The 23,291-nt window shown below is 36.2% G+C and overlaps 4 protein-coding genes across 4 annotated transcripts in view; 3 read left to right on the forward strand and 1 right to left on the reverse strand.

Annotated features, from left to right (window-relative positions):
* The window catches only part of abca1b (ATP-binding cassette, sub-family A (ABC1), member 1B), a 36,525-nt gene extending 26,069 nt beyond the window's left edge, over positions 1 to 10,456 (forward strand). Inside the window, exons 28-47 of the mRNA XM_079891992.1 lie at positions 2 to 126; positions 216 to 314; positions 419 to 703; positions 786 to 924; positions 1,013 to 1,093; positions 1,202 to 1,371; positions 1,464 to 1,641; positions 1,733 to 1,848; positions 2,367 to 2,511; positions 2,621 to 2,744; positions 3,650 to 3,779; positions 3,911 to 4,031; positions 4,134 to 4,196; positions 4,302 to 4,408; positions 4,533 to 4,674; positions 5,342 to 5,476; positions 6,354 to 6,457; positions 7,210 to 7,302; positions 7,773 to 8,016; positions 9,033 to 10,456. Of these exons, the coding sequence (XP_079748118.1) occupies positions 2 to 126; positions 216 to 314; positions 419 to 703; positions 786 to 924; positions 1,013 to 1,093; positions 1,202 to 1,371; positions 1,464 to 1,641; positions 1,733 to 1,848; positions 2,367 to 2,511; positions 2,621 to 2,744; positions 3,650 to 3,779; positions 3,911 to 4,031; positions 4,134 to 4,196; positions 4,302 to 4,408; positions 4,533 to 4,674; positions 5,342 to 5,476; positions 6,354 to 6,457; positions 7,210 to 7,302; positions 7,773 to 8,016; positions 9,033 to 9,176 (2,745 nt within the window). The 3' untranslated portion in view covers positions 9,177 to 10,456. The remainder of the gene's footprint in view (position 1; positions 127 to 215; positions 315 to 418; positions 704 to 785; positions 925 to 1,012; positions 1,094 to 1,201; positions 1,372 to 1,463; positions 1,642 to 1,732; positions 1,849 to 2,366; positions 2,512 to 2,620; positions 2,745 to 3,649; positions 3,780 to 3,910; positions 4,032 to 4,133; positions 4,197 to 4,301; positions 4,409 to 4,532; positions 4,675 to 5,341; positions 5,477 to 6,353; positions 6,458 to 7,209; positions 7,303 to 7,772; positions 8,017 to 9,032) is intronic.
* A 138-nt stretch (positions 10,457 to 10,594) lies between these two features.
* nipsnap3a (nipsnap homolog 3A (C. elegans)) lies at positions 10,595 to 14,720 on the reverse strand. The gene is made up of 6 exons (XM_079891995.1): positions 14,344 to 14,720; positions 13,004 to 13,211; positions 12,506 to 12,667; positions 12,100 to 12,249; positions 10,983 to 11,069; positions 10,595 to 10,856 (listed from the first exon to the last, which is right to left on the reverse strand). Exons 1-6 carry the CDS (start codon positions 14,422 to 14,424, stop codon positions 10,780 to 10,782), a joined length of 765 nt encoding a protein of 254 aa, XP_079748121.1. The 5' UTR covers positions 14,425 to 14,720; the 3' UTR covers positions 10,595 to 10,779.
* LOC307170750 (putative pancreatic secretory proteinase inhibitor) lies at positions 14,360 to 17,753 on the forward strand. The gene is made up of 5 exons (XM_079891996.1): positions 14,360 to 14,556; positions 16,191 to 16,262; positions 16,379 to 16,410; positions 16,494 to 16,606; positions 16,742 to 17,753. Exons 1-5 carry the CDS (start codon positions 14,529 to 14,531, stop codon positions 16,785 to 16,787), a joined length of 291 nt encoding a protein of 96 aa, XP_079748122.1. The 5' UTR covers positions 14,360 to 14,528; the 3' UTR covers positions 16,788 to 17,753.
* Positions 17,754 to 18,045: 292 nt separating this feature from the next.
* Positions 18,046 to 22,116, forward strand: thg1l (tRNA-histidine guanylyltransferase 1-like). Its single transcript, XM_079893407.1, has 6 exons — positions 18,046 to 18,542; positions 18,988 to 19,164; positions 20,304 to 20,473; positions 21,205 to 21,293; positions 21,671 to 21,778; positions 21,870 to 22,116. The coding sequence occupies exons 1-6, from the start codon at positions 18,355 to 18,357 to the stop codon at positions 22,029 to 22,031; spliced, it is 894 nt and encodes a 297-aa protein (XP_079749533.1). The 5' UTR covers positions 18,046 to 18,354; the 3' UTR covers positions 22,032 to 22,116.
* Positions 22,117 to 23,291: the final 1,175 nt, after the last annotated feature.

A 23,291-nucleotide genomic window follows, 5' to 3' on the forward strand; every position in this document is an offset into this window, starting at 1 on the left:
GATTGTTCTTCCCGCTGTGTTTGTGTGCATCGCTCTAGTATTCAGTCTTATTGTGCCACCATTTGGAAAATATCCCAGCCTGGCTCTTAATCCCTGGATGTATGAAGAACAAATCATGTTTATCAGGTACGTAAGGACAACATGTGTTATTCAACATAAATTTAAAATGCTTGCAGGGAACCATTTTGATTAAATACGGTCATTATTTGTTATAGTGATGATGCTCCACATGATATAAGCACACAAAAATTACTCAACGCCTTATTAGATGATCCTGGCTTTGGAACACGATGCATGGAAGGAGAACCAATTCTGTAAGTAACTTCGAGTATATGAAACACCAAGATTTTCTTGCAACTGTTAATGTTTTTTTTTTTCACTCTGGAAAAAACTAAGCCTGTTTCTCCCATGGTTTTAGTGAGGCTCCCTGTACAATGGGCGATGAGGAATGGTCTACACCAGAAGTGGAAGAAAGCCTGATGGACATTTTCACAATGACAAACTGGACCATGGACAACCCATCGCCAGCTTGTGAGTGCAGCTGTAATGGCAAAAAGAAGATGCTCCCAGAATGCCCTGCCGGTGCTGGTGGACTGCCACCTCCTCAGATTAAGATCAGTGAAACTGAGACTCTCCAGAACCTGACAGGACGAAACATCTCAGACTATCTAGTGAAGACTTACGCACAGATCATTGGGAAAAGGTATGGGCTGATTTTGTATCTACATGAACTGAAATAGTTCAATACTGCCATTCAATGGGTAAACAAATGGTTTCTTTCAAAGCTTAAAGAACAAGATCTGGGTGAACGAATTCAGGTATGGAGGATATTCACTGGGCGCTAGAAGCACTCAGGTACTTCCTCCTGCTGAGGAGATCGATGATGCCATCTCTCGAGTCAGGGAGATCTTCCAGCTGGGCCAGGTAAACCAAAAAGCTGATTCTTACGATATGAATCAAACAGCTTTCAGGAATAGTGCGTGAAGTATTTCTTCTTATCCTACTCTTTTAGAACTCCGGATCAGCTCCCGACCGTTTCTTGAAAAGCCTGTCTGCCTTCATCAATGGGCTGGACACTAAGAATAATGTCAAGGTGAGTGACAGCTGGACGACTGCTATTTTAAACCCATTAAAGACAATATATTTTATATTTAAAGTCTACTTGGAGTGATCTTTATTGGGGTTTCGTTATTATTTTCAGATATGGTTCAATAACAAGGGCTGGCACAGTATTGGATCCTTCCTCAATGTAATGAACAATGGCATCTTGCGTGCCAACTTACCACCTGGCAAAGACCCCCGTCAGTTTGGCATCACTGCGTTCAACCATCCGCTCAATCTGACCAAAGAACAGCTTTCTCAAGTGGCCCTGTAAGCATTGAAACATTGATTACATTTAAATAACATTTCTTAAGGACGATCATGTTTTTCTAATCTCTCAACTATGATTTATGCTATTTCAGGATGACCACCTCAGTGGACGTGCTGGTTTCCATTTGTGTGATCTTCGCCATGTCCTTCGTTCCCGCCAGCTTTGTTGTCTTTCTTATTCAGGAACGAGTGAATAAGGCCAAGCATATGCAGTTTATCAGCGGAGTTCAGCCATACCTCTATTGGCTGGCCAACTTTCTTTGGGATATGGTGAGTGTCTGGTTTTGCTTTCATATCCCTTAATGTATTCACCTACTTGGCTGCTGACTCTTATCTTATTTTTGTCTGCTTTCTGGTATAGTGCAATTATGTCGTTCCTGCTACTCTGGTGATCCTGATCTTTGTGTGCTTCCAACAAAAAGCCTACGTCTCCGCCACCAACTTGCCTGTTCTTGCTCTTCTTTTGCTTCTATATGGGTAAGACAGATAAAGACATTCATATGAAACTAATTTAATTACCTCAATAAGGCGATAATTTATTGGTATACTGATAATAACACATAAATAGAAATGGAAAAACCAGACTATGAACTACATTCATCATAGAAATTATAAAGTATGTTTTTAGAAGAAAATGTGAAATAAAAATAGGAAAAAATGGATTATAAACTTAAAATTTCAAACAAGAAATAAATGTAATACAAAATCTGATGAAAATGTGAAAGAATAAAAAAAAAAGTTAATGTAAGTACTTTTTTGAAAAACATTGGGGGGGGGGTAAAACGAAATTATGTTAGGTATATTTTCTGAAGAAATGTAATAAAAAACAGAAAAATAAAACATTATGATGTACAATTAGTTATGTGAGTGGTGTTTGTTTTTGCAAAATCTGTCGCTAAGATAGACTGATTAGGGCCTGACATGAGGTCAGAATACACTGCCAATGTGCATAGCATTTTCCCTGATGATAAATAATTATTCTTGTCTCTCCTCAGATGGTCCATCACTCCTCTCATGTACCCGGCTTCTTTCCTCTTCAAAATCCCCAGCACTGCTTATGTGGTTCTCACTAGCGTAAACATCCTTATTGGGATCAATGGGAGCGTCTCCACATTTGTCATGGAGTTATTTGGAAACAATGTGAGAAATTACTTTTTTGGTTTCATCCTAATGCAGTCCTGCTATTTGTGTTGCTGAGGGGTAATTCACAAGCACAAGTAATTCTGACACCTCTCATCCTCTTCTGCAGGAGATTGGTGGCATCAATGACATCCTGAAGAACGTTTTGCTCATCTTCCCACACTTCTGCCTGGGTCGAGGTCTCATCGACATGGTGAAGAATCAGGCCATGGCTGACGCTATGGAGAGATTTGGTAAGATTAGCTTGCTCCACTTTAAAAAAAACAATTTTGCAGACAGATTACGAGAATTAGATCAATGAAGTTTATAGTCTGACCTCATAAACTTGATAAAAGACAAGTATATGAGTTCTCTGGTCTGTGTATTAAAGATGTAGTAAGCGATTTCTGAGAAACACAAACAAACGCAAACAATCCAAAACACCAATCCAAACAAACACACCCCTCGCTTCTTTGCTCCGCCCCCAAAATGCACAAACATGCAATTATAGTGGATGTCTCTTTATCATAGCTGAAGCGAAGGAAAATAATGCTTTGTGAAAAAAATAAAGTGAAGTTGACAAACAAACGACAAGGCAAAAAAAGCTAAAAATTAACATATAGTACACAAGAGTATCTACAAGCAAGAGTTGGTTGTTAGTTGCCAGCAGCACACCAGCTCCAGACCAACAATGACACTCAAAACTGTCCTGTTACTACAGCTAACATTACAACAACACCATATCTTGGTTCTGTGAAACAAACGTTTCTGAAAAAATGACGTTACTCGTATATGGAACAGAAACAACGCAACCTCTGCATCCGTCAGGCCTTAGCTTTTCTAATATTAACGCAGGTCCTAAAGCTCTTGCCTGATCATAACCCTTCTTTGTCCAGTTATATTCCTCTGACCTCTTCGCTTTTGTAATGTCTCTCAGCCATCTCTCTTTCTTCAGTTCAAATCTCCCTCTTGCTCACTCTCTCTCCTTCCCCATCATGATTGGACACGCCCCTACTGCCGATTGGCTACAAGTGTGTTGTGCTGCTCGGTCCGGTCCACTTCCAACAGCGTTTCTCAGAAATCTCTTGCTGCACCTTTAACTGTAACTACTGCAAGGGTAATTGTTATAGATGCTGAATGCTCTCTTTCCTTGCATTAGGTGAGAACCGTTTCCGTTCTCCACTGGAATGGGACATGGTAGGCAAGAATCTTTTTGCTATGGCTGTGGAAGGAGCAGTCTTTTTCACCATAACAGTCCTTATCCAGTATCGTTTCTTCTTTAAACCCAAGTAAGCATCATCACAACATGATATTCTGAAAGAAACAAATAGCATTTTCATGAATTGCTAATGAAATTATGGTTGAACATAGTTTTATCATTTTAGAAGATCTAAAGTGATGGGTTGTCTATTTTCTGTAGGTCTCTAAGTGCTAAGTTGAGTCCGATTGGAGAGGAAGATGAAGATGTGGCCAGAGAGAGGCAGAGGATCATGAATGGAACTAAACAAGGAGACATTCTTGAACTCCGACAACTCACTAAGGTCAGCAGAAAACCTCAGCTAATGATCACAGACATCAATTTTAGTACTTAAAATTATGTGTAATAAATGGTGCCCTCATCAATGTCATCTTTTCTTTTCCAGGTGTACAAGCGGAAACAGAAGCCCGCTGTCGATCGTCTATGTGTGGGAATTCCTCCAGGAGAGGTAATTCATGACAGATGCCTCATGATCAGCCTCATCCAAACGAGTCACTCTTATTCACAGCAACTGTACGACCATAAACTGATGTCTGTTTTGTTCTACTTTCAGTGTTTTGGTCTGCTTGGTGTCAACGGAGCTGGAAAGACCAGTACTTTTAAAATGCTGACCGGAGACTCTGTGGTCACCAAAGGAGAAGCATTCTTAGCTGGAAAAAGGTAGAGAGTACAGACATTCAAATAATGTAGTGATGAGAACAGACGCTACTTCCTCATTACAGCTTAGTCTATATATACTTCTGTGGTTGCTTGTTTTTGATGACGCTGCTTTTTCTTGTCTCAGTATTCTCAGAGAAATAGATGAAGTACATCAGAACATGGGCTACTGCCCTCAATTTGACGCCATCAATGATCTGCTGACAGGACGGGAACACCTGGAATTCTACGCTATCCTGCGCGGTGTGCCTGAGAATGAAGTCTGTGAGGTGGGCAGAGCTTATAAACTAACACACATATTTAAATAAGTATTTACATTTTTTTTATATCATTTCATGGAATTAGACCTTTATGGTGAATCTCACACACCCGGGCCATATTTCACCTCCACCCTCCCAATACCTAAATTTGACATGCCAATTAAGTTTTTTCTTTTCATTACCAAAATGCAAAAACTTTTTAAAAGTATTTATACAGCCTTCAGTATATGCTCATTTAAAAAAAGAAACATAAGCAAAAATATAAGCATTTTTAAGAAATACTATATTACAGTAATAATCTCCACTGAAAAGAAAGTGAATTACAACACAAATATTTATATTTATTTGCATTAAGAAAATGTAGAAGAAAAAAAAACGTCTTTTTTTTTTTTGCATTTTGGCATGACAATTAAGCACATTTCGCATTATTGTGCATAAAAAGAGTATTTATACTGTCTTAAATTTATGCTGATTTAAAAAAAACATGAAAAAGGAAAAAAAAATACTGTACTATATTAATGATAAATCACCATTTAGAATAAAAACTTTTTGTTTACTATCATATTATATAATATGATGAGGTTAGATTTACCTCAATATATATACACATGTTTTGAACTCTAATAGGAACTATTAAAGTGTCATTTGTTTTACTGATGTATTGTACCTTTGGCAGGTGGCAGAGTGGGGAATCCGTAAACTGGGTCTAGTGAAGTACGTGGACAAAAATGCAGGGAGCTACAGCGGTGGCAACATGCGCAAACTCTCCACCGCCATATCACTCATTGGAGCCCCTCCAGTGGTCTTCCTGGTATGTGCATTTCCTCAAACACACACACACATTTACACACAAAGACACTTACATAACTGGCTCTAAGTCTTGTGCCTCCTTGGGTGAATATCTGCAAACTGATCAACAAAAACAACATAAGTCAGGATCATATGACCACTGTTTGATTATTCTCTCAGCTGGTTTTCTTGCTCTGGTTGTATAAGGAGTTCAGGATTATAACACCCCTAGAGCTAAATTACCCTGAACTCTTTTGCCTTTGCCTTCAGAGAGGCTTCATAAAGGGGTTGATTACACAAAGATCACATAAGAACAGGCGCGTTTTGGTTCACTTGAGTGTGCAATACACATCAAGTAATCTTTATTTATTTATAAAGCGCTTTAAACAATACAGATTGATTTAAAGCAGCTTCACAGTAGAAAATAACAGAATAAATGATGGAATTCAAAATCTGCTGTAAATCAGCTCTGAAATGACAACCGGGTCATTATTCAGCTCAAGTCAGTTCAGTGTTGGTTCAGTTCAGTTTTCAGTACTGTGTAAAGTACATCAATCATGAAACAAGTTCAATTGAGCTAGCGGCTCTAGCGACAATAGTGTTATTCACTTTGAGTCTGTTCAATGTTGATTCAATTCAGTTCAATAACAGTGTCGAATTTCAAAAATGCAAAATTTGCCAATCAGTTCAATTCAGCTGTAATTAGCTATGCAGAAGACATTAGTGTCATCATTCAGCTCAATTTAGTTCTGATCCAATAGTGCCAGTGCAGCTAAATCAATAATATTACAGAGTATTATACTGAATATTATCCTTCTTCCTGCTTATGTCACTGTTCAGTGTGTGTTTCCTGTTGAACCTGTGGGCAAATCTGAGTGTGACTGTGCTTTTGATTACAGGACGAGCCCACCACAGGAATGGACCCGAAAGCACGACGAGCACTGTGGAACTGCATCCACAGCGTCATCAAAGAGGGACGCTCTGTTGTGCTTACCTCTCACAGGTGCATTTATCAGAATTTTCCTTATAACATCAACCGTTATGCTCTTAAACTGAACACTAACAGTGGACTAATAGATGAATAGTTCTATTAAAATGAATAGTTCACCCAAACATTATCATTCTGTCATTAATAACTCACCCTCATGCGGTTCCAAACTCATAAGACTTTCTTTCATCTTAGGAACACAAATGAAGATATTTTTAATGAAATCTGAGAGCTTTCTGTCCCTCCATAGAAAGTCTATTCACCCAAAACTCTGACGGTCTGAACTATACATAATAAACATTGATCAGCGAACATACATAGAACATCTGTTTAAAAAATTTGAGTGCTCCATGTATGTTTGCTGATCAATGTTTAGATGTGAAATAAAGCCTACATTAAATGTTCATCATATAAAGGATTGTGTGATCTTTGGAAGATTTTGATTAAATCACTCGATTAACTGAATTTCTTTTATGATCTCTTTATTAAGGTTTTGAACCTATGTCAGAGTTTTGGGTGAATAGAGATTTCTGTCCCTCCATTGAAAGTCTAAGATTACTAGAAAACTCCTGTTCTAAACAAGAACACAAAGTGAGATGTTGCTAGACAGCAGGGCTGATACTTTTTGTTTTCAACTAAAATGTGTTCATTTGAATGTCTACTTAGTTTGGCTTAGATTCATGCTTAGGTTAGACTTCCACCTATCACTAGGAGGCAGTATTTCATAGATTTTCTTCCATACTAACCTGTGTCATGTCCACTCCTAGCATGGAAGAATGTGAAGCGCTGTGCACCAGGATGGCCATCATGGTGAACGGCAGGTTCCGCTGTCTGGGTAGTGTCCAGCACCTGAAGAACAGGTAAAATCACCAATAATACAGAGTGCAAAGGTCAGGTTCCACAAGTAAAAATCAATTCTATTTCTTCACTGGGGAATTGATTTTTAAAGATAACTTAAAAACCATAAAAGACAAACCTACTGTGAACTACGAGGTAGTTAATCAATGCTTTGTTTAAAGCCATCGGTCCACATTATTCCAACTATGTTTTTTAAATAATCGTGCTTAACAGTGGAATTCCTAGAGAAAAACTACATTACCCATGATTCTGCAAAGAAATCTCCACCAATCAGAGAACTGAAACAAGTTACTTAATATATACAAATCGCTAAGTAATTACTTAAAGGTACAGTGTCTCATTTCTGCACACTAGCAGTGTCAAGCAGAACCGCAAAAATAATGACTGAAATAAAGAACATTAAGAATAAAACAAACATTAGTTTCTAGACATTTCTAGATTTGATACATATCACTTGCTCATTTTCCTCCAGATTTGGCGATGGGTACACCATCATTCTGAGGGTTGCGGGGCCAGATCCTGACCTGCAGCCGGTGATGAAGTTCATTGAGAGCGAGCTGCCGGGAAGCACACTGAAAGAGAAACACAGAAACATGCTACAATACCAGCTTCCCTCCTCCCTCACCTCCCTCTCTCACATCTTCAGCATTCTCGCCAAGAACAAAGAGTTTCTCAGGATAGAGGACTACTCTGTGTCCCAGACCACACTGGACCAGGTGAGAGGGCATTTCCAACCGACAAACATCACAGGCACATTTTGTGTATGTAGTGGAGTGAAGATAAAAAGGAAGTTAAAAAACAGTCAATGGTTAACACATGGCATTCATTTCACTGGAAGATGGAAAGAGAATATTTAGCAGTAAATAATGTAGGGGAGTTGGATTGTGAAAAGTGTGTTATGACATTATTGGTGCAATCAATGTGCGCTGCCTGATATAATATTATTTTTTGACAGAAAAGTAAAGAATTACATTTTGATTAAAAATAAACTTTACTGTGACATACACAGACACAATGTGCACAATATAAGCAAGAACATTTATTTATAAAGTCAATCATTTTTATTTCACGTTTCATTTTTTTGTCGTTAAAGAGGCAATATTATGCTCTTCTAGAAATTCTTGAATTTAGTTTTCGGGGCATTAGAATAGGTTTTCATGCAACAAAAAAAACACAGGGTTTCTGCATGTTATATGTAGATAAATGTAAGACTTTTTAAAGACCTTTTAAGACCAAGTAAAAAGAAATTTAAGAAATAAATTGAAGGGAACTCAATACGTCAACGTGATCTCTAAATATAAATGTCGAGGGAGAAAAACATTGAAATGTAATTCATTTTACAATTTATTTTGAATCGCTCTGCACCTAACCACCAGAATACAGAAATAACTGTCCCTTCTGCAAAAAAAAGTGATGTTGTTCCTCAACTCAACCAGACCTTGCCCCCTTATTTTTTTATATGCCTTGGGCATGAATTATTTAAATATTGTGACGTGTTTGTTGAATCAATCAATCATTCGTTTCAGGGAGTTTAGAAACAGTGCTTACTGATCTAGAGAAAATCATTTGGAGCGACATTTCATGACTTTTTCATGCTCAAACAGCAACATTACACACTAAAGAAAGTTGAAAATGTAAAAAAGCATAATAGGTCCTCTTTAAATATTATGAACTAGTATAGTGTATTTTTCTCATGATGTGATTACTCAGCACTCTTCTCCTCAATATACAGGTATTTGTCAACTTTGCCAAGGACCAAAGTGACGACCACTCAGACAGCTCCATTCGTCGTAAAGAGACAGGGGTCAACATGGCCCTCCTGAGCCCTCTGTCTACTAAAGAGAACATGGAGAAGCCAATGGAAAGCTTTGTCTGAGCCGGAGTCTCTCTTTACACTACATGCTAACTGGAGCCAGTGGATTCCACATGTTTCACAATGTTTTTGTGGCCTTTGAGCTGCAGTCTGCTGTTCTGACCTCTGTCTGAAGAAACGTCTTCACCGGTCAGCTGAGAGGCAGACACTGCAGACGAGACACTCAATGCAAGTCAATGCAAAAGAAATTGAAAAGACTTCCCTCGTGTTTCTAGCATGGTCGAATTCCAACCGTGTCAGTCACAGTGTTAAACTTGAAGCCATAATTTCTGGTATAGACTGCATGGACTGTATTTTGCGCAGTCGTTGACAGAGATTAATTTTCATTGTGTGAGATAATAGGGCAGATGGAAAAATGCCAATGATTAATAATTCAGGGTCAGTGTCTTTGTACTCTTTCTTAAGACTAGAAGACTAGGAATCACATGCTGAAGAATCATAATTGTTTGCGTGGCCAAAGGCTGAACTGCAAAACTGCAAATTGTACTATGTTAAAATGATTTTGTTTTTAATATGTCTATTTATAAACAAGCGATTGTTTTAGATGTTTAAAAAAGGGGCATTATTTTATAGGCTGTTCTATCCAAGAGTGCCTCACGTTCTCTTGTAATATAAGAATCTTTGTGCATGGACAAAACAAGGTGATTGATTTTGTAGGGTTTTTTTAAAATAAAATAAAGTTTATACAAGTAAGCTTTAAAGTTACACTATGTAACAAATACCTCAGAGTCGTATGAACAACTTAGAAGGAAATCAATTGAATCATACCGATCATGTGCCTTCTTTAGTAAAAGGGCATTTGGGTTGTCCTTCATTGGATCTCTGGCCATTAAATACAGAAATCCACAAACAATTTCCAGCTGAATTACATAGCCGTTCAGTACAGTAAGGGTGAACTGTCCCTGCATTCAGTTTGGATTGTTAAAATCAGTATTTTGGATCTCATTGGAATAGGTGATAGCGATTTTCACCTTTCATCCAAGCACTTTACTTGCTATGTTAATTAAAAAAAATTATATAATGCCAAGGTGTTAAGATCTTTGCACTGGATTTTCCACAGACAATGTTTTTGGTATTTTTCATTTACTGTTTGGTTCAGATTTGGGTTCTCTCAAATTAATAGAACTAAAAAACAAAAACCTAAAAAGACAAAAAGTCTTAGTACCAGTGATATTCCTCATTTAATACCTGTTTACATTTCAAATTTATGGCTGTGGAATGTCTGTTACTTGCCTTGTACATTCACTGTATTTACACAATAAAACATGACAATCTACAACCCTAATATTTGTTTGATCTGTGACGTCAATTCAAATGTATGAATTATTTTCAGTGTCAATCTGTTTCAAATTTAACAAAAAGAAGCACCATAAATGTTATCACTATATCTAATCTATGCAAAATGCAACATAACATTGCTGAATTTAGAATGATTTTTATTGCCATGGAAGAATTTATTGTAGAAAAGAAATTACATGTACACCGATGATTAATATCTGCAACAGTCTGAGGTTGGAAGTCTTTTAACGTGATGCAAAGCATTATTTTGACCCACTATCATTAATTCCACATTTCCCTGATTGTGGATTCAAACCTCGAGGCCATGTTATTTGATTGGTGAGAAGGTACAGGGGAACATGAGTTTGCTCTTCTGTGACACCAGGTACGCTGCACTCTCCCTTACTGGAGAAAAAAATACAAAAGTAAAAAAGAAATGTAATTAAAAAAAAAAATGCAAACAGTAAAACATAAAAATTCTCTCATAATCACAGTACAATACTGTCTGCTGTAATAAGTTGTAAGATTTACCTGCCGCCACTACTCTGGCATCTCCATGAGCTTTATGGCGTATTGCTGCACGCTGGTCTGCACTCTCATACCACCATAAAACATGCACTGCGCATTGGAAAGAAATATCAGAGTATACTGGATATACAAAAAGCAGTTTGAAAACAGATTTACTAAACCACAATCCCATAAAAGCGCTGATGGGAGTGGAAAGTTCTGCAGGGGATTTACTGACAGCAGGCACATTAAAGAACACAGACGCTGTCAGATCATTTCTATAATGACCAAAACGGTCTATCAAGATCAGCGCATATCCGCGAAGGGTCGCAAACAAGCACAGCCGATGATAATCAGTTGTGGGTGATCTAATAACAACACAGGCGTAAAGTGGCTTTAAACTTGTTTTTTGGGGGGAATCAAATAATACCGCAGGTAAATACCAGTAAAATGACTAGCACAGACCTTAGTAAATCAAGTTACATGATTCATTTAAATACTCTCCTCCCATCATTTTTGCATCTGAAAGGGAAGCTCAGCTGCAAAAATGAAACCCTGTCTTTTCGTTGATAATTTTTCAACGGCGGATCTTTAGCAAATCCTGACAGTAGTTTTTTAACGCCAAAAGAGGGTTTTGGTGGTGCAAGGCAAGCTGTTAGTAAATCTTTACTAATTCTAAAACTTAGCATTGTCAATGCACTTGGTCCTGTTTGGTATTATTAGAGAGAGAGAGAGAGAGAGAGAGAGAGAGAGAGAGAGAGAGAGAGAGAGAGAGAGAGAGAGAGAGAGAGAGAGAGAGAGAGAGAGAGAGAGAGAGAGAGAGAGAGAGAGAGAGAGAGAGGAAGAGAGAGAGTGTCACATGATCCTTCAGAAATCATTCTAATATGCTGATTTTTTTTAAATTCTTTGATGAATAGAAACTTCAAAAGAAGAGCATTTATTTGAGATCTAAACAACATTATAAATGTCTTTACTGTATCATTGCTGAATAGAAAGCAAGTTTTTCAGAAAAACAGGTACTGACCCCAAACTATTGAATGCTAGAGTATATTTAAATTACAGGCTGTAATTCAAAAAATATATCATAATGATATGACTTGGTAATTGTTTTAAAACATAATCGCTTTCTTGCCTAACTCACCTTGATTGAGCAGTCCAAATTCAGAGTGAAAAACCCCAATTGAGTGGGCGTATCCTGATCCCGAGTGGGTGCCCACTGCTGCCTGAAACACTTTACCCCACACCGCCGGACCGCCCGGCTTCATCTGGAAGGTGGCTAACTCGAAAACTCCTTCAGAAAACAACACATTTTAACAAAAGCTGTTCAGATAAGTACGGCTGGAGTATTTGAAATCTTTATATCTTCTTCTGTGAACAATTTATGCATATTTGTAATGACAGAAGGGGGAATATTCAGGAAACCATTATGATTGCAGTTCCAATCAAATCAATAAGGTTTAATAAGTGGGTTTTTCTTGGTTAAGTGAGCAGGAATTGGTGACTCTTAAAAAATCGATGCATGACATGTTAATGCACATAGTTCACACCTCCGTCTTTGGGTGGCTTCTGAATTTTGCTCCAGGGTACGAGGTACGTCACCTCATTATCCTGAGTGCTCAGCATGGGCATCGCTTTAGAGATGTACTCCTCAATCCAGCTGGGGTCCTGAGCCAGGGCTGCCCGCACAGATGCACGCTGGGCATAGCTGTCTAAACAACATTATAGCAAAGACGGAAAAGAAGGGTTTGTTGTGGAGTTGTATGTGGAGCAGCACTATGCATGTAGATATTTTAACTAAAATATACACACAGCATCTTTGGGTCAAAACAGTAAACAAGCAATTTTACTAAGAATGTCTAAAAATCATATAAGGAGAAAAACAGGATGTCCCAGCAACTATAGGACACCTTGCAACCCTTAGAAGTAAAGAGTCAGTTTCCTTTGGTAAGTAATTTCAATGTTTTGTTGCATTTTACTTATTTATTAGTCTTATAAAGTTTTTAAAGTGCAGATTGGACATTTAAGAATTCAGAAGTCTTTCTCACCATATTTCCAAATGTGGAAAACCTGATTGAGACCCCCATATTCCACACTCCAGTATCCGACGAGCTCTGAGTGGGCTGTACGCAGGTGGATCTTCTCACTGGTCAGTTTGAGGAAGGCAGCGTTGAGATGCGGCTGGATGTAATATGTGCGGAACTCATAGAAGTTTCCGTGCTGCTGCTGCGGTCCGGTGGAGATCGATGCCCTGGGCTGCTCCGCAAATGTAAAAAAAACTGCTAGTGACGTCATGTATATAACTTATAACTCATATTCTACGTCTACACTATCTATATGATTTGAGAAATGGCAGCTTTAGCCTTCTGCTTTTTCAATTTACTGAGGTTCAAGTCATTTTTAGGCACATCCCCCCATCCAAACCCATCAGCACATTTTAAAAACCTTGAAACTGCCATGTCAATCATGTCAAAGATAAACTGTACAAATGTTTACAGTATGTTCTATAAGTTCAGACCAGCCGATTCCCACTTAAGTACAAAGATCAAACCCTATACCCCTAATGTCCATACATCCCAAATACTGTATATAATATATTTTTTTTAACAAGACAACTCTAGACTTAAAGTGAAATTGACATTAATGGCTTTTTAAAAACTAAAAAGATAGATACACTGTGTATAAATATAGAAGGGTCAAAAAGTCTCAATTGGAAATGTGTTTTGTTTTGGTTTTGACATTTAAACATGGAATACTGCATGTCAATTCCTAAAATATTTAAGAAGATTTGGCACTTTTTTTAAGTCAGTAAATCAAATAGAAAAATGATGTGAACCCCTTTGCACAAAAGGTCAGATTTTCTTAATTTACACAAGATATTATGCAGCTGAAGTGCTACTGTCATCAACTCTAGAAGCTCTCAGCCTGAACTGTAGCATGATATAGAAAATAACAGTAAAAAAACTATTCTTTTGAAATGAAACAGTCATATTTGATACATCAGGCTTTTATAACTTATATTATAGTATGATATAGGAGAATATGGAGCTCATTCTTGAGGAGGGACTTTTGGACCCCACATATGCATGAAGAACATGGGCCTCTTAGTTTCTATTTGGATTATTAAACTTTTTGCAGTGATTTGATTTCATGCTTTTGTAATTCCTAACACTGCCAAGTCCTGAACAATGTAACAGTGGAGTTACATGACCATTTGATTGACAATGGAGGTTTCCACTGACGCACCTTCAAAAACAAAAACTGGCGTTTGTCTTTTAACTCCATTCAAAAGTCACAAAGATTCAATATCATTAAATTTGTAAACCTACATTGATGAATGTTTGTCGCTGTGTCTTAAACAAAACTTTTGAATGATTATTAAACTCACCATAGGTCGGTTTTTCACAGACAGACATTGTTTTGCTGCGTGACATGACGCGTTCCGGAAAATACCGCGTAATTGTATCATTTTTCTCGTCGTGAATCTGCAACTGTACCTGCAGCTTGACTGACGTGCCAGAGACGTGCAACCCTGCACGAAGTTCACTCAGAGACAATAGTACGGAAGCCGAAATGTATCGTCCAAGTTCGCTGCATGGAAGTATGCGTTCATCATTTTTATTAATTATTAACGTTTAAAACTTTACATTTATAATAATAAAAAAACTATATAGATATAAAGGTTAGATATAGGTTTTCAAACTTTGTAAACATTTGAATAGCTTAGATATGAAGCTCTCCTATGTATGCCATGCTTTCTTGTATAATTGTAGCCTACTATTTGTACTACTTTAAATTTAGTTGTTAAAAAATCAAGTAGAATATAATACATTTAAACTTTTATTGTGTCTCTTTAATTACTTTAATGCAATTTTGGCTAGGTTTGCCAGAATTTTTTTCCCAAAGCCAGAGTTTTCAATTCACACATAGCCTACATGAAAAGTGTTAAAATAAGGAAAGTTCCACTTTGCACTGAGATTTTTAAGAGAAAATTCTCTATATGGGTCAATGACATGATGTGTTTATTTTATTGTGTCCAAGTGCATTATTTCCTTTTAAAATAATTTGATACATCCATGACATATATCACTTTATTTTATAAAACCTATATAGTTTGCATTCCTTTAGACCATGTCAATAATACATATTATTTTATGTTTTGTTATCTTAAACCCCCAAAATGTGGTGCAACATGTCTGAACAAATGAACAAACTAAGAAAACTATTTAAAATTGTGTCTAAATGATAAAACATTTAAAACTAAATGGTATCATTTTAGGTTTGAAACATTTCAAATAAACACATTTAATAAATATCAGTAGTTTAAAGCTGTTGAGACAATTAAAAAAAACTTTTGTCCAGCAATTTGTATATTCTCAAATGTCAGGGTGGCACAACTTCAAACATGGCTCTTTTATTGTGAATAGACAAGGTAATAACAGTAAATATGATAATGCATTATCCAGAGGAGCTCAACTGATCCTTGTGGCAGAGTGAAAATGTTTGTAGGTCTTTATCTCTCTCAAATACTGGTAAAAACTGTATGGGTTTGGTACACTTTCCATGTCATGTGGTACAACTACAGTATATATGCAACTATTTGGTTGTACCGCCTGACATAAAAACAGTCAAAAAATGATTTTAAACACTGTTATTTAACAACTGAAACTTTTTCATAACAAAAATATGCATGACATCAGTTTTGAAAACTGATCTTCAAATCTTTTTTGAAGCTTTATTTACCAATGACCCGTATACATTTTTTTCAAGTTCAAAAGTCTCTTCAGGCCCATATTCCCTACTGCATTATGTAGTTAATTATTACATTACATAATTATCGTTTACTGCATTCCATGTTTAGTGGAATTCCATTTACATGGGGCCAATAAACAGGGACACACCTCCCAGCCAGACCTGTTTTGAGGGATATTATACAGGCCAATGCTTTTTGGATTGTGCTCAGCAATTTTTGGACAGACTGGAATGTTTATCCCTTAATAAAGAGAGAGACAATAGAGAGGCTCTGTTCTCACTGGTGTTGACGCGGGATAGTGGGTAGGTGGGGCGGATGGCCGTTAAAATATCAGCACCTCTCCTCCTCCTCCTCACCACTTTCAAACTATATGTTGAGGGTCATCAACAATACAACTCTCAGAAGCGAGCTAGAAGTCATCAGTCACTGTTAGAAGCTCTCAGCCTGAACTTACAAATCCAGATTTTTGTTTTGAAATCCAGGCTTCCTTCCTTTGAGCATCATGACTGGAACAGCAGTGGTTCTGATGAGCCTGGTCCTCATCCTCTCTGTGGGTAAGTCTCATCATCTGTCATTTTAAAAGGGCTCTGTAATTGTTTTAATCATTGAGGTGTGCCATTTGCAATTAACTACAGGATTGAGATTAATCCAACAGAACCATTTTTTCCAGGCGCAGAGGATAAATCAAGACTCTATCGCAGAGTAAGTCCATTTATGCATTAGAAGATCAACTGTGATGCATAACAGGCATTTACTGTAAACTGCGTGTGTTTTTAATCCGACAGCCTGCATGTGGAGGACTGAGTGTCAACCAAGCATGTCCTCTCAACTACTCTCCTGTGTGCGGTAATGATGGGATCACATACGTCAATGAATGCACCCTGTGTGTGCAGAGAATGTGAGTCCATTCATTTGCTTCTGTTAGGATAACAGCATTACAGTATGATTCTTGCCTGTAATTACTCATATTGTTAAGGGCTGTTAGCAAGCAAGTATTGATGTTGGATAACTGAAAGGGTGTTTGTTTTTTTAGGCACACAAATGCAGACATTTTGATTGTGAAAGACGGACGCTGCTGAGGTGGAAGACCTTATGATCATCACTTCGCTTTTCATATCTATGTTTGTTTAAGAGTGTTGTTTGCTATGCTCATCCAGACCAGTTTTGCACTTATCAGTACACCTATACAGTAGATGCGTGAAAACCTACTGCATGTTAAAAATGAAAAATACTAGTACTGATATGAATAATATGTGTCAGTTTATCACATTTAAGTGACTTTGAGTGAACAGTGCAGTGTGTTTGATTTTCTATTTACTTAGTTTGTTTTACATCAATACTGTCCTGTCTTTCTTTCCCAGATAACAGGGAACATTCTCAGAACTTTAGCATTCTGGCAAGGTTCTCTTAAAGTTATGAACAAATGTTCTTCCAGTAACATTAATAGAATGCATCAAAGTTATCTGGTCTTAAATGACATTGTCAAAGCATTAGCACAAAAGTGTTATTATACATCATTCATGGAGCGTTTTTTTTTTTTCTGGAAAATTTTAGTTGGATGTAAGTCTAATGCTTTTTAAACATTACACCTCAGAGAACATTCAAAAGTAATGTTCCCATAATACTTGCAACATTTTTAAATAGAGGAAACATTCCCTTGATGTTTTCTCTAACGTTCACGAACCAAGAAAAAAAAGTTTTTAAAACATTTAAAAATCTGGACATTCTGAGAACATTCTGAAATAACGTTTTCATAACCTAATGGGAACATTTGCAAAACATCTTAGAACATATTTTTGTTAGATGGGTTAATATCTTTCAGCTCTTCCATTAAGTTTCTTCTTTTTTTTAGGAACTGCTCAGAGTGCAATGTTTCAAGAGTGATTTTTTTAGTTACAGCTTATTTTTCTAAATATGTAAAAAAGTAAATTAAAAAAATGGAAATGTGACATGATGACATGACAAACTGTGTTATACCGTTTATACCTTGATTTTACGTTCTTTTCTTTCTTTTTTTTTTGCTAATAAAATAAACATATTTAGCCAAACAATTGTAAGGTTGACCAGCTTCATTTATGTCTTGCTTTTCTTTGCAGAATACTTATTATACTGAAAAAGAAACAAAAAGTTTCTGCACACTGGACACACAGCACATTCTTGCACATGATTTTTTAATTTTCATTCAAAACTACCAACAAAACATCTCGTTCCATTCAAAATAGCATGTACAGTAATGTTAATTTCATTTTGTGTCAGATGTTAGGCTTTTAAATCTTAGCAGCCTGATGTTTCGTAGGCTATATGGCGGAACACAATTTTCAGAACTGTATTTTGAGGGACTGTTTAAGGTGACGTACCAATACAATGACCGCTCACTCACTCACATGTGAGTTTTGATACAACATACTTCCGGTTAAGAAATAAATATTGTGTAAACAATACAACGTTATATATTTAATAATACAACGCGTTTTAAGATTTAAGATTAATACCAATAATAATCTCTCGTTGAAGTTTTTCCTGTGACATGAATATTAAAAATGCGCTTTCTGGATGTCAGCTAACTAGTTACGCCTTACAAATATTCAGAACTAACAACATTATTTAAGTTAAACCAATTAAATAACTCATAACTCTGATATCCTTATGCTGAGACTGTTGTCGGTGAACTTTGGAGGGCTTATAAAGCACAAGACACTCTTAAGTCTTAATTTTAGCACATCATCAGTCATGGCCAAAAGCAAATTTGAATACGTGAGAAACTTTGAGCTTGACGACAAATGTTTGAAAAACTGCTATATTGTTGTTCGGCTAGATGGACGCAACTTCCACAAGTAAGTGATTCTGTAATGCTTGCAATAGGTACAGTTACGACATGCTGTTGCAGTACAGGCACTAACACTGTCTAGTTTCGTGGTTTACAGTATTGCATGCATTATAAGTTCTTAAGACATAACGTTGTGCTATAAAGGGATATTTTTCTGAACATTTTACTATTAGTTTAATACCATAATGTCATATAGTTAAATTGTTTATTTGAGTTATAGTGCTAATTAATATATGTATTTCTTAAATGTAGCCTTTTGCTATGTAAAGAACATTTGTTTATATCTGAGTTTGTTCAGGCTCAAAACATGAAATGCGCAAAGAGTTTTATGGGTATGAAACTGAATGTCTAACGAATGTCAAACATTTAACTAACTGTACAGCCGTGTTTCACAGAGGGTAGAACATGCGTGATAACTGAAGGCATTTCCAACATGATCCCCTTGATTGCAGGTTTTCTGATCAGCATAACTTCATTAAACCCAATGATGACAGAGCTCTGGGTTTGATGAGCCGCAGTGCCCGTTCGGTCATGGAGGATCTGGAGGACATCACTATAGCCTATGGACAGAGTGACGAGTTCAGCTTTGTGTTCAAAAGATCAACCACCTGGTTCAAAAGAAGGGCAAGGTATAATTCTATGCTGACACACTGCCGTAGATAAACTTGGAAACTGTGCAATGCATTTCAAAACCATCTTGATGTCAAACACCACAATAGTTGTCAAGGATAATGCAGGTCTAGGACAGGGGTTTTCAATATTTTAGATGCCTCGAACCTCCATATATGATCATTCTTATGCGAAGGACCCCATTCTAAAATTTAAAAGGCAGCTATACATATTTTTATGTATAAAGACTCAGTTTATAATGTGATAAAGAAAATATTATAAATGTGTGAAATACACTGCCCGGTGTATTTACACTTTAAATAGGCAACTGCTTTAAATAGTTTAAGTAATTAAGTCTATGAAATGATCATTATTGCTGTGATTATTATGTTTTTAGTGTGTTATATGTTTGGCAACAGTTCCTCTAACACTAACTGATGGAGTGTGTAGCTTTTTATTTCTTAAACAACCATGTAGGAAGACACATCATGGCCATATTCCAGGATGACAATGTCAAGATTCATCAGGCTCAAACTTTGAAAGAATGGATGGGAGGGAGCATGAAGAATCATTTCCACACATGAATTGGCTCCTCTGATTCCAGATCTTAAATTCATTGAAAGTCTTTGGGATGTGCTGGAGTAGATCTTACAGTGTGTTGGACAGTGTGTTGCATTATCAAAACAAGATCCTGACCAGAAACTGATGTACCTCTTGATGGAAATAACATCACAACATTTATTTCCATCAAGAGGAAGCTACACACTCCATCAATTAGGGTTAGAAGAACTTTTACCAAACATATAGCCTGCTAGAAGCATAATAATAACTGCAATAATGATCCAATCATAGACTCTTAAGTATTTGCCTATTTAAAATAATCAGTGTATTTATTTTAAGTTTTTCTATCACTATAGTACTGTACAGTGTATTTTTTTTTTTTTTTTACATTTATTTTTTAATTTAACATAATTAATTTAATCTAATATGTTTTATATTTTTTAATCAATAATTTATATCAAATTTGTATTTTAATCTTATTTATTTTAACATTTTTTACTCTGGGTTTTTTCTTCTTCTTATATACATTTCCATTTACCCCCTAACACTTCCTTGACCCTGAAAATCACTCATTAAATGTTTTCTTTTCTCTCTACAGTAAACTGATGACCCATGTGACATCCCAGTTTTCATCTAGCTTTGTTTTCTATTGGAAGGAGTATTTCGGGGAGCAGCCGCTGCTGTACCCGCCCAGCTTTGATGGCAGGGTGGTGCTGTATCCTACCAACCATAACCTTAAAGACTATCTAAGCTGGAGACAGGCAGACTGTAAGTTAATGTGTTTTGTTGCAGATTTGGGTTGACTGTAACATGTAAAAAACAGTATAATAGGATGAACTAGATAGATCTGGGCCATTATTTGCACTTTTGACTTCTGCAGTTTACTGTGATTGTCACCCCAAAACTACAACTAAAAATTTCATGACAACCTTGTGAGAATATGGTAATAATAACATGCTTGCTTGCTTGTGATGGGGCATTATAGGCATGGTTCACCAAAAAATGAAAATTCTGTCATCATTTACTCACCCTGAAGTTTCTTTGTTTTGTTGAAAACAAATGGAGATATTTTGAAGAATGTTGGTAACTAAACAACTCCTGGTCCCCATTGACTTCTATAGTAGGAAAAAAATACCATAGAAGTCAATGGGGACCAGAAAATGTTTGGTTACTAACAACACTCTTCAAAATGTCTTCTTTTGTGTTCAACAGCAGAATGAAACTCATACAGGTTTAGAACAACAAGTGAGTAATGATGACAGAATTTGCATTTTTGGGTGAACTATTATTGTCATACTATTGTATCATTTTTACTTTGATGCATAAAATATCAATTTTAGAAAATGTAGCTAGACAAGGATTTGGAATTGTTTCACAATATATATATAAATAAATAAATATATATATATATATATATATATATATATATATATATATATATATATATATATATATATTTATTTATTTATTTATTTTTTTGACGTGTTGTATCTTCTCAGGTCACATTAACAATTTGTACAACACTACGTTTTGGACGCTGGTGAAGAAAGGAGGATTGACCACAACACAGGCTGAAGAGAGACTCAATGTATTCTCAAATATTTATGTTCTCAGTTTTTTTTCTCAGTTATCATATAGATTTGAAGGATGCTTGTCAAGTACAAGGAAGGTTTCCACCCAAAACAATATAATCATGGCAGTATTTAAATCTGACTAGGTCTAGTCACAATCTCTTTTAGGATCCAGTAAGCACTTTTACCCAGATACATAACCTTGCAATATTTAATACTAATATAATACATAAATGTTAAATTGTGCCTTATTGGATTCATTTGTTTTTTTTCCATATAAGTTTAATTAAACATGCCTAATTCTAGTACAATTATTTTGTATATTTACATTCTATAGCTGTAGTGTAATTTACTTAAACAAACTAAAAAGATGCATAATTTTCCCCACACACAGGGAACACAAGCAGCGGATAAGAACGAGATCTTGTTTTCTGAGTTCAGTATCAATTACAATAATGAATCGTCATTTCACAAAAAAGGCACAACTTTAATATGGGAAAAGGTAAGAGACAGCTGGATTTTTTTTTTTTTTATTATTATTCTCTCATCTCTTTAATGAAATATATAACTATTTTCTTCTTACTTTCCTTCAGGTGACTGAAACCACAACTAAACAGATCAAGCGGCCAGATGAAGGAGAGTCAGAAGTTACTGTAACACGGACCAGAAAGAAGGTTACAAGTCATTCCTGTGATATCATTGGAGATCAGTTTTGGGAAGAACATGCAGACATTCTGGAAAGTGACCAATGTTGATCACACTGTTAAAAAACTCTGACCAAAAATGCGAGTTTATTTTTCCTTTTGGTGTTTAATTAAAAAAAAAAAACTTTCAATGTTCTATATTTATTGTCTTTTTTTGGAGGAAAGGAAGGTGACGGAAAGGTGATGTTGCCGTGCTATTTTCCCCCTAAGATTCCTAGTTGAGATGAGGGATCTTATTCTCTCCTGCAGGGATGAGCATCTGTTTTTACCTCACCCCCTCTGTGTGCTGATGACTTTAAAAGTCTGTTTTCTCCAGATTTCAATGTCTTTATGAATTCCGTACGAAAGAATCAACATGGGTACATTTAATGACGTGCGTATGAAATCAGTACTTTCAAGGGATGTTTCACCCAAAAAATGAAAATTCACCCTCAGGTTGTTCCAAATCTGTATGAATTTCTTTCTTCTACTGAACCGAAAAGATGGAATTTTGAAGAATATGGGGACCCGAACAGCTGCTGGTCCCCATTCACTTCCATAGTATGGAAAAAAAAAATACCATGGAAGTCAATGTTTTTGGTTTGGTTACCTACATTCTTCAAAATATCTTCTTTTGTGTTCAGCAGAAGAAATAAATTCAGGTTTGGAACAACTTGAGGATGAGTAAATGATGACAGAATTTTCATTTTTGGGTGAACTATCCTGGGTTCAATACAAATTAAGCTCAATGCTTAATGCATAATGCCTCATGCCTCATATAATGTTGATCACAAAGAGCCAAAATCTAGGTTACTCTTACAATGGAATTGAGTGGGGCCGGTTTTTGGATCATTTAAAATAAAGAAAAGTGAATCTATATATATATCATGCTGACAAAAGTTGTAAAATTGAATGTAAATTGACACAGAAAAGGTTAGTATGCAATGTTTATTCACATTAAACTCATGTTAACACATTTATGTCTCGGTATACTTTTGAAACAGTATTTTAATCTTTTCAAACTGGCCCCATTAACATCCATTGTAAGTGCCTTACTGTAACCCAGATTGAAAAAAAATTATAAAATAAATAAGAACAAGTGGAAATTATTTTTGATGATAATCAATAATATGCCACAAATGCTGGCGAATAAGCTGTACTGAGATCAAGATATTCCTTTAACAACTATGAATATCAAAGTTTCGACACATCTGAACATCCCAGAGGATGGTGTGTGTGTGTGTGCTGGTCTTTCCTGTACTTTGATGTTGGATGCAATTATGTGAAGTGACAGAATTATTGTAGGCTGATTGTGAAACCACATCTTCCCTC

The sequence above is a fragment of the Squalius cephalus genome (genome assembly GCF_949319135.1).
Source record: "Squalius cephalus genome assembly, chromosome: 14".
Lineage (NCBI taxonomy): Eukaryota > Metazoa > Chordata > Actinopteri > Cypriniformes > Leuciscidae > Squalius > Squalius cephalus.

What these genes read in the sequence shown, in the direction of transcription:
- nipsnap3a (XM_079891995.1), bottom strand. Translation starts at nt 14,424, where the DNA reads ATGATACAATTACGCGGTATTTTCCGGAACGCGTCATGTCACGCAGCA. An exon ending in CTGTGAAAAACCGACCTATG is followed by an intron (nt 13,212 to 14,343) that starts GTGAGTTTAATA and finishes TTTGCGGAGCAG; the next exon opens with CCCAGGGCATCGATCTCCAC. An exon ending in TGCCAGAGTAGTGGCGGCAG is followed by an intron (nt 10,857 to 10,982) that starts GTAAATCTTACA and finishes TTTTTTCTCCAG; the next exon opens with TAAGGGAGAGTGCAGCGTAC.
- LOC307170750 (XM_079891996.1), top strand. Translation starts at nt 14,529, where the DNA reads ATGTATCGTCCAAGTTCGCTGCATGGAA. An exon ending in GGTCCTCATCCTCTCTGTGG is followed by an intron (nt 16,263 to 16,378) that starts GTAAGTCTCATC and finishes CATTTTTTCCAG; the next exon opens with GCGCAGAGGATAAATCAAGA. An exon ending in AATCAAGACTCTATCGCAGA is followed by an intron (nt 16,411 to 16,493) that starts GTAAGTCCATTT and finishes TTAATCCGACAG; the next exon opens with CCTGCATGTGGAGGACTGAG.
- thg1l (XM_079893407.1), top strand. Translation starts at nt 18,355, where the DNA reads ATGCTGAGACTGTTGTCGGTGAACTTTGGAGGGCTTATAAAGCACAAG. An exon ending in TGGTTCAAAAGAAGGGCAAG is followed by an intron (nt 19,165 to 20,303) that starts GTATAATTCTAT and finishes TTCTCTCTACAG; the next exon opens with TAAACTGATGACCCATGTGA. An exon ending in AAGCTGGAGACAGGCAGACT is followed by an intron (nt 20,474 to 21,204) that starts GTAAGTTAATGT and finishes GTATCTTCTCAG; the next exon opens with GTCACATTAACAATTTGTAC.